Below are 10,163 nucleotides of genomic sequence, written 5' to 3' on the forward strand. Positions count from 1 at the left end.
ACCGATGTCTAACCCATTATTTTACATCGGTTGATAAAAGTACCCGATGTCTGATGGACCATTTCACATCGGTCAGACAACATAACCGATGTCTGATCTAGATTTTCACATCGGTTTGTTTGAAAGATTTTTAAAAAAATATCTTTTAGAGCTTGTAGGTTTCATGTTTTAATGGATAATTACCCCATAATATACTCATATTCACCTAGAAATACTGTAATATAAGCTGAAATTTGTTGCAAAGACATCAGAATTATTCTTAAAACCGATGTATAGCACTGTAATAGATATCGGCTGTGAACCGATGTCAAAGCCTGATGACATTTAACATCACACGAAGACATCGGTTCAGTTTTTTTTAACATCGGTTCAGAACCGATGTCTGATCCCATATTTTTAGTAGTGCCAGCCCTGTCGTAAGGAAGCCCATTGCCTTGACCTTGTCCAGATTAGTGACCATTCCAGCTTCCTCCTTGAACCGAGCCAAGTAATCTTCAATTTCCTCGTTCGCCCTCTGTCTACAGTGGACCAAGGCCTCAGTATGCTTCGCATTTCGGCGTAGATGTGAGTAGTATTTCAGAAAATTTCTCTTCAACTGCTTATACGACCTGATGGACCTGGGTTTGTGGGACTTGTACCACATCGAAACCGATCCCTTTAGGTAGGTTTTGATCATTTTGCATAGCATGATGTTATTATGACCCATCCCAATCATCAATAGTTCGTACTTTTCACAGTGGTCCTCCGAATCGTCTTTTCTATTGAACTCACTCATCTTCGGAAATTGTCTTTCCTCGCCCGGAGGAGGTCGGTACTACTCAATCTCTTCGGCCACGTTCGGTTCTCTATCGACCCTCCTATCTCCGAAAATGGCCTTTTCCGGATGAGTTAGCCTGATTCAGGACCCATAAAGTTCTTCGTCTTAATCAGAAAAATAACGTTATTTCGTTCGCTTTCTCTTGGGTGCGAATCAGAATCAGACTCATCTTCTTTGTCATACCCCCTTCGTTCTTTCCTTGGCTTGGTGGTTATTACTGGCTCATCGGCCTGCAATGCTTCGCGAAGTGTCTTCTCTTGTAGCTCAATTTCTTCCCTCTGGAGTTGCAAGACCTTCAATCGCAGCGCATTGGCCTCCCTTCATTTTTCCCTAGCCTTAGCCTCCTTTTCAGATTGATCATCTTTTGCTTTCCCTTTCTCCGCGACTTTCTGCACGGATCTTGAGAAGTAAAGCCTCTTCTTTGGGATTTAATTTGATGACTCTATCGACGTCAATCAAGAAGGACGTATGTCCCTCATCATGAGGAGTGAAACCAGGTGGTGGTGATTGCTCATGAGTTGTGTTTGTCATCTTCTCAGTATCTCGTTTATGACTCTCGTATTTTCCACAGACGGCGCCAAATGTTACGCCCAGATTCCTTCGGTAAGAAAGAACAGCGTTCAGCCTGCCAAGAACGTCCTTCGGCTGCTACCTGCAAAAGAAGAGAATGAGAGGGATTGTCCCCCCGATTCGTCTCTGGTGTGAGAATAAATGATCTGGATGTAGAGTGGATTTTGGGAATATAAGAAAGTAAAGAGAATATGAGAGTATATGAATATAATTGTCTTTGTCTTACTTTCCCAGGGGTACTTATACCTAAACTCACCATAAATGCTCGTCCGTTACGTCTGGAGTAAAGGCGAGTAGTGAAATGGGGGCGTTATGATTGGAGGATCCCAATGGCAGGAGGAGAATGGGCCTCGACCTGTAGAACGGTGTGAGCCTTCGCTCCCTAAGCATGCTGGGCCTGCGGCCCAATAATATGATTGTCCAATGGACATTCGTTCATTGAGTAAGCATTGAGCCTTACTGGGCCATAACTAACACTATGAAACAAACATGTCTCTCAGAGATTTGTCTAGATTTGTCTCGGTAAAATTTAAATTGTATATAATGAAGTTTAGTGGTAGGAAGAAAAAATGTACATGCAAAGCCTTACTGGGCCCGTAACTAACACTATGAAACAAACATGACTCTCAGAAATTTGTGTAGATTTGTCTCGATAAAATTTGAATCGTATATAATGAAGCTTAGTGGTAGGAAGAAAAAATGTACAGGCAAGAACGCAGAAGAAATTGCTGCACCCAATATCATTTCTTAACTGCAGAGAATCATATTCTCCTAATTGTTCTACAACCCGCTGAACATATTTACCCTTTCTTCTAATAATTCTAATGATATAGCTTGAGGATGCTGCACCAATTATTGGAGGTCATGAGGTGTATCCAGAACCAAGATTTATAAATAAAAAATGAAAAGTGGATAAAATGAAAAAGTAATATATTGCTGTGGGAGATTGATTAAATATTCCTCATTTGACATATTAAAATGTCAGAGTGAAAACTAGTAGTATGTGCAATAGATCAACTGCTTACAACACAGTCATCAAATTTCATTCACAATCTGCTGCAGTCTGGTCACAAAATCTCCAAAACTTTCCTGGATATCTGTCAACTAAAATGTAATCAACAGCTATGTGATTGAGTGTCAAAGAAATACCACTGATAAGGCCAACATGCACTTTATAGTCTTTGCTTTTGAATACTGCTGCTATCCAGTGTCTTAGCATTTGCACATTACATAGATGGCCAGATGTGTTCAGCCGGCGAACTCTGACATATGCCTTCCTCTTTTCTGCAATTTCTGATTTCCTCCATGATGACCTGAAATAATTATGCAAATAAAGAGTCAGTGTATCATGTCAGTCTGAACTGGAGCAAAGTTATTGGGTACGAGTCCACGAGATGAAGATTGTAGTGAACAGAATAGATACATGTGCTAAGATTTTCTGTTTGGACATTTTCTTTACATAAATTTGTAATCCTAGAAGATATGCTACAAGTACCAACATGTATCGGTGCGGACACGTCAATTTAATGAAAATGCATCAGCATATGTGAGTAGCTAGCAACTGCAGTCAGATCTTGAAATCAGACTTTGCACTTAATTTCAGGCGACTTGGCAATGGAGTATATGATTTCACAATTATTATTGCATTCCGGGACTTATCATTCGATCAGCGTGTTTATAGATCATAGAAAAAACTTCTTGTAAAGTAAAATCAAATTGTCAGATACAAATATTTAGTGTGGTTATACTGTGATCAAATTGGATGTCAAGAAGTGGATTTGACTTATTTCCAACTTATGATAGTTATAAAAGAAAATAATCAATAACGTTTGATAATCAAAATATCTAAATGTCATAATAAAGCAAATAAACATTGATGTGTGTAAGGTTTTCTTCAGTTACCTTGGAGGATCCCTGCACAAGGAGAGTTGCTGAGCAAGTAGTCAATGACATGATCGGTAGATCTGATTAGCATATCATCTAGCCCTTGTAGGAAAAGTAACTTGAGGTTGCGTAATGGAGAAGGATGATATTCTGACAATTGTAGAACCTTCCAAAGAACCTGATAATGACAAATAAATTAAAAAGTGAAATCCAGCGAAATTAGAACAAAAAAATTTTCAGTAATGGTTTAAGGAAGATAAAATGGTATGAAATTAAAGAAGATACCTGAATTGTTTCCCTTGAAAGTCTAAGAACCGGAGTTTCTCTGACTGCGTTCAGCATGGAAGTGAAACCCTGCATTAGATCCATATTGTCATGGTAGCTCAACTCAGAGTCCCGAATGTCGATATCAAAATACACTTCTTTCGAGCAAGGAAATTGTAATATCCCGTAATTTTTTAGAATTCGATTAATAAAAGAATAATAGAATAAAAAGGATTAAAATTAGATAAGGACTAGGATTGAAAATTGAATTAGACTAATGGGCCTAAAATTTGGATCAGATTCTAATATGGATAACTTATAGGTTAAGATATAAGATTTTGTATCGTTATAAATACACCATATTCGTTTTCCTCGTTTTTAATATCAAAATTCGTAGGGGCTTTTCTTCATAAATCAGCAATCTTGTAAAACTCGTATAAAATTCATCGTAAGTCGGAATTCAGTGATGCTAGACTCTTTGGAAAGATCTTTTCGTTCTCTACAACTTTCGTGTTTCGTGTTTCTCAAGAAAACATCGTTTAGAGGGTCTAAAAGAGTAAATTCAGATATAATCAGGTTTTGAGGTAAGTTTTTGATCGATCTTACTGGCGTTTTCAAAATTGTGTGTTGTGCGTTTATATTTGATTATCAAAACTTGGGCTAAGTGATCATATATTTAATATTATTATGTGATATAGAATATGTATCGATGTATATATGTGATGTCCAGACGATAATTTGAGATATTTGATTTGTGCCATGGTTTGTGAAAATATTGAATAAGAACTTAGGACCGCAGTCACCGGATTATAGTGACAGTTTTCAGAAAATTTAGGACCGTTATCACCGGGTTGTAGTGGTCGTGGCATGAATTGTGGATTTTGAATTATTGTTATTTATGTGATATGTGTATTGTGTGTATCGAATAAGAATATGTATCGAAAGTGTTTGTTTCGTATATCGTATTTTGTTATATGTGTTCATGTTACTTGGTCTGTTAGTTGGATCGATTGGTTTCTTGTTGGGCTGTATAACTCATTACTTACAATTTCAGGTTTCGCCTAAGAGTTCGAGTTGGATAGCATTGGAGTTCGAGGACTTAGAATTGGAGTAGATTGACTTTTGGACTTCCGTTAGCTGTGCTTTTGAAATAGTACCTTTGTAATTGAATTTTTGATAAATAGATTGTATATTGTATCAGTTTGGAATTAATAATCCGAAAGGGCGGGCTGTTTCAGTTGGTATCAGAGCAGGCTGTCTTTCGGAGTGTATTAGGTATGGGACTAGTACATTCCTAAGGATTCGATCTTGTGGACCATAGTTTAAGTTTGTCCTAAAGGAGATTAGCGAGAGTAGACGTATAGGTTTGTTGTGAATTTGGATATCCCGTAATTTTTAGAATTCGATTAATAATAGAATAATAGAAAAAAAAATATTAAAATTGGATAAAGATTAGGATTTAAAATTGAATTAGAGTAATGAGCTTAAAATTTGGATCAGATTCTAATATGGATAACTTGTAGGTTAAGATATAGGATTTTGTATCGTTATAAATAGATCATATTCATCTTCTTCGTTTTTATTTATAAAATTCGTAGGGCTCTTCTTAGCATAAATCAGCAATCTTGTAAAACTCGTATAAAATTCATCGTAAGTCAGAATTCAGTGATTCTGGATTTTTCGGAGAGGTCTTTTCGTTATCTTCAACTTTCATGTTTCGTGTTTCTCAAGATAACATCGTTTAGAGGATCAAAAAGGCTCAATAAAATCTGATCAGAATTGGAGTCATGGAGAAGATCAAGATTTTAGATGTTTCGTTTTTGATGGGTTGCTAAGGATTGATTGTGTATTCTAATGTGAATTATCTGTTTGCGTGATTGTGGCAAGTAACTTTCGTTGCTCTGTATTATTTGTTGATTACGTGTTCTGTAAGTGATTATTCGTTGTTCCGTATATTTTGAAACTTGAATTATCTTTTTGATTACGCAAGTGAATCTTTATTGCTCCGTATTATTGTGTAATGTATCTTATATTGTTTGATTCATGTGCTCACATATTTGTTTTGATTGTCATATGTATGAAACTAATATGTGATTGATAAGAAACGAATTCAAATAAATCCCTAGTCTTAATCACGTATAAGAATTAGAATCCGATCACTAGACAGTGTGATACTTAGAACTTAGAACTAGTTTGCGCACGTTCCGGAACACATCGATACCTTGTCAAGCTTTGGTTGTACTTGGCGAGGGACGTGAACTAGCCCCCCATCGAATAAGAATTAGAACCCGGTCACTTGGGAAGTGTGGCATAAAGTATAAGATGCCAGTCACTGGCAAAGTGTGGCATAAGGTGTGATTTAGGAATGTGGGACTAAAGATAAGAATTTGTTATTAAGATTTATTGATTGATTAAGAATTTTGATTATGTGGATTATAGAATGTGTTTGATTATAATTATTGATTATATCGTGTGCATCTTTGTTCACCTTGTTATCGAATATATGTATGATTCTGTGTGATCTGTGTTATGTGTCAAGCATGTTTAAATTTTGTTTTCGAAAAAGATTTAAAATATTATTTTGAGCCGTCAAACGGTAGTTGCTTGCTGGGTTTCGCCGCTCATTCTTTTAATATTTCAGGTTTCGTTTAAGATTTGAGTTGGATAGCATTGGAGTTCGAGGTTCTAGTTTTGGAGGAGATTGACCTTTGGACTTCCGTTAGATGCGCTTTTGAAATAGTACCTTTGTAATTGAATTTTCGATAAATAGATTGTATATTGTATCAGTTTGGAATTAATAGTCCGGAAGTGTGGATCGTTACAGTTGGTATCAAGAGCAGGCTGTTCTTCGGAGTGTATTAGGTATGGGACTAGTACATTCCCTAGGATTCGATCTTGTGGACCATAGTTTAAGTTTGTCCTATAGGAGATTAGTGAGAGTAGACGTATAGGTTTGTTGTGAATTTGGGGACCAAATTCTTTTTAAGGAGTGTAGTATGTAATATCCTGTAATTTTTAGAATTCGATTAATAATAGAATAATAGAAAAAAAATATTAAAATTGGATAAATATTAGGATTTAAAATTGAATTAGAGTAATGGGCTTAAAATTTGGATCAGATTCTAATATGGATAACTTGTAGGTTAAGATATAGGGTTTTGTATCGTTATAAATAGATCATATTCGTCTTCTTCGTTTTTATTTATAAAATTCGTAGGGCTCTTCTCAACATAAATCAGCAATCTTGTAAAACTCGTATAAAATTCATCGTAAGTCAGAATTCAGTGATTCTGGACTTTTCGGAGAGGTCTTTTCATTATCTTCAACTTTTATGTTTCGTGTTTCTCAAGATAATATCGTTTAGAGGATAAAAAAGGCTCAATAAGGATCTGATCAGAATTGGAGTCATGGAGAAGATTGAGATTTTAGATATTTCGTTTTTGATGGGTTGCTAAGGATTGATTGTGTATTCTAATGTGAATTATCTGTTTGCGTGATTGAGGCAAGTAACTTTCGTTGCTCTGTATTATTTGTTGCTTACGTGTTCTGTAAGTGATTATTCGTTGTTCCGTATATTTTAAAATTTGAATTATCTGTTTGATTACGCAAGTAAATCTTTATTGCTCCGTATTATTGTGTAATGTATCTTATATTGTTTAATTCATGTGCTCACATATTTGTTTTGATTATCGTATGTATGAAACTAATATGTGATTGATAAGAAATGAATTCAAATAAATCCCCAGTCTTAATCACGTATAAGAATTAGAATCCGATCACTGTACATTGTGATACTTAGAACTAGTTTGCGCACGTTCCGGAACACATCGATACCTTGTCAAGATTTGGTTGCACTTGACGAGGGAAGTGAACTAGCCCCCCATCGAATAAGAATTAGAACCCGGTCACTTGGGAAGTGTGGCATAAAGTATAAGATGCCGGTCACTGGCAAAGTGTGGCATAATGTGTGATTTAGGACTGTGGGACTAAAGATAAGAATTTGTTATTAAGATTTATTGATTGATTAAGAATTTTGATTATGTGGATTATAGAATGTGTTTGATTATAATTATTGATTATATCGTGTGCATCTTTGTTCACCTTGTTATCGAATATATGTATGATTCTGTGTGATCTGTGTTATGTGTCAAGCATGTTTAAATTCTGTTTTCGAAAAAGATTTAAAATATTATTTTGAGCCGTCAAACGGTAGTTGCTTGCTAGGCTTCGCCGCTCATTCTTTTAATATTTCAGGTTTCGTTTAAGATTTGAGTTGGATAGCATTGGAGTTCGAGGACCTAGTTTTGGAGGAGATTGACCTTTGGACTTCCGTTAGCTTCGCTTTGAAATAGTACATTTGTAATTGAATTTTTGATAAATAGATTGTATTTTGTATCAGTTTGGAATTAATAGTCCGGAAGTGCGGCTGTTAGATCCAAAGAAGTTAAAGAAGACACAAAGAAGTTAAAGAAGACAATCTCCACTCTTGAGGATGCACTTTGTAGCGAGATGTTAGATCCAAAGCATTTCCAAATGTGAGAAAACCGCGAGGGACAGTAGGGGCGAACCGCGGTTCCCCATAATCAAAACTTTCTAACAATCTTTCATAAATCCTTGTGTTTAGGTGACGACTGCTATCTATTACAATTTCTACAAGAACAGACTGCTGATCTCGAGCTGTAAGAAAATTAGTAACAAATTTACAACAATCTCCATCATCTTTATATGAGTTTGGTTTAAATTTAAGACAAGGAAGAGTAGTCCAAACATCAACCCATCTTTTCGATAATACACTTGTTTGTACTGCATCACGAGAATCGAGTTCAGAGAGGATTTTGCGAAGCAGTTCATCAGGCAACTTGCTGATTCTATCCATTTTTGCTACTTCGCTCATATTTCTTCTTCAAATAAAATTTTGTATGCCTTATTATATTATAGTACTATACCCTGTCCTTATTGTAAGGTTCTCTCAAAAGTATATTACGAAGCTTGTTTTTTATACTTCTCCCTACCCGCTGCCTACGACATCTAGTCGATGTAGGAAAGTGTATATAAAACAGAGTGAGTGGAGAACACAACCATACAAAGATATAAAAAGTGAATAAATTTAGAATAACTTTGTACGGTGAACCAGAGCTGTTCACGAACCGAACCGAGCCGAGTTTTAATCGAACCGAGCCAAGTTTTAATTTTTTCCTGACGAGCCGAGCCGAGCTTTCTTAACGAATAAAAACCCGTATTCGAGCTCGAGCTCGTTAACGAATGATCGAACATGAGCTTTTATCGAATAGAATCGAGCTGAGTCGAACCGAGCCGAACACGAGCCGAACACGAGATTTCTCCATCAAAACGAGCCGAGCCGAGCCGAGCCGAGCTGAATTAAAAAATTCTGGTCAAAACACTGGTTGATTGTTAAAATACCAAACCAAATACTTTTAATTTTTTCTAAAATTTTTGTCATATCACTAAAATGTATTGATCTTAACATCCGTACGGTTGGATCATTCATAAATATTTTTAAAAAAATTGAAACATTAATACGATACTAAACTCTAGTTACAAGTACAAGTCAAAACACCGGTTGACTGTTAAAATAACCAATCAAATACATTTATTTTTTTCTAAATTTTTTGTCATATCATTAAAATATATAGATCTTAACATTCGTACGGTTGGATCATCTATTAATATTTATTTAAAAAAAATCAAAACATTAATACGAGATTAAACAGTATTACAAGTACAGGTCAAAACACCGGTTGACTGTTAAAATAACAAATCAAATACATTTATTTTTTTCTAAAATTTTTTTCATGTCACCAAAATATATAGATATTAACATCCGTATGGTTGGATCATTCATAAATATTTTTTTAAAAATTGAAACATTAATATGAGACTAAACACTAGTTACAAGTAATGTTCAAACAATTGGTTGATTGTTAAAATTACAAATAAAGTAAATTTATTTTTCTAAAATTTTTATCATGTCACTAAAATATTTAGATATTAACATCCATACAGTTGGATCATTCATAAATATTTCTTAAAAAATTGAAACAATAATATGAGACTAAACACTAATTACAAATAATGTTCAAACAATTGGTTGATTGTCAAAATAACAAACAAAATAAATTTATTTTTTCTAAAACTTTTGTCATATCACTAAAATGTATAGATATTAACATCCGTGCGGTTGGATTATTCATAAATATTTTTAAAAAATCGAAATATCAACAAGGGACTAAATAGAAGTACCGGTCAAACTACTAGTTAACTGTTAAAATAGCAAACCAAATATATTTATTTTTTAATTTTTTTTATTATACCACTTAAATATATAGATCTTGACATCCGTACAGTTGGATCATTTATAAATAATTTCAAAAATTGAAACACCAATCAGGAAATAAATACTAGTTACAAGTAGTAGTCAAATCACTTGTTAATTATTAAAATATCAAATTAAAAATTTTATTTTTAATATTTGAATTTTTTCAAATTACTAAAATATATATTTTGACATTCGTATAGTTCAATAATTTAATAATATTTATAAAAAATCTGAATAAAATTCATAATAATTAAATATATAAAAAATAAAATATATTTTTTTAATTCTTTT

At 34.3% G+C, this 10,163-nt stretch overlaps 2 protein-coding genes across 2 annotated transcripts; both read right to left on the reverse strand.

Moving 5' to 3' along the window:
* Window positions 1–391: 391 nt before the first annotated feature.
* On the reverse strand, window positions 392–3,641 carry LOC141686643 (uncharacterized). The gene is made up of 3 exons (XM_074491684.1): window positions 3,557–3,641; window positions 3,290–3,449; window positions 392–2,700 (listed from the first exon to the last, which is right to left on the reverse strand). The coding sequence occupies exons 1-3, from the start codon at window positions 3,638–3,640 to the stop codon at window positions 2,636–2,638; spliced, it is 309 nt and encodes a 102-aa protein (XP_074347785.1). The 5' UTR covers window position 3,641; the 3' UTR covers window positions 392–2,635.
* Window positions 3,642–7,979: 4,338 nt separating this feature from the next.
* LOC141685818 (F-box/FBD/LRR-repeat protein At2g26030-like) lies at window positions 7,980–8,411 on the reverse strand. The gene has a single exon (XM_074490898.1). The coding sequence runs from the start codon at window positions 8,409–8,411 to the stop codon at window positions 7,980–7,982; it is 432 nt and encodes a 143-aa protein (XP_074346999.1).
* Between the last annotated feature and the right edge of the window lie 1,752 nt (window positions 8,412–10,163).

Source organism: Apium graveolens, chromosome 9 (genome assembly GCF_009905375.1).
Source record: "Apium graveolens cultivar Ventura chromosome 9, ASM990537v1, whole genome shotgun sequence".
Taxonomy (NCBI): Eukaryota; Viridiplantae; Streptophyta; class Magnoliopsida; order Apiales; family Apiaceae; genus Apium; species Apium graveolens.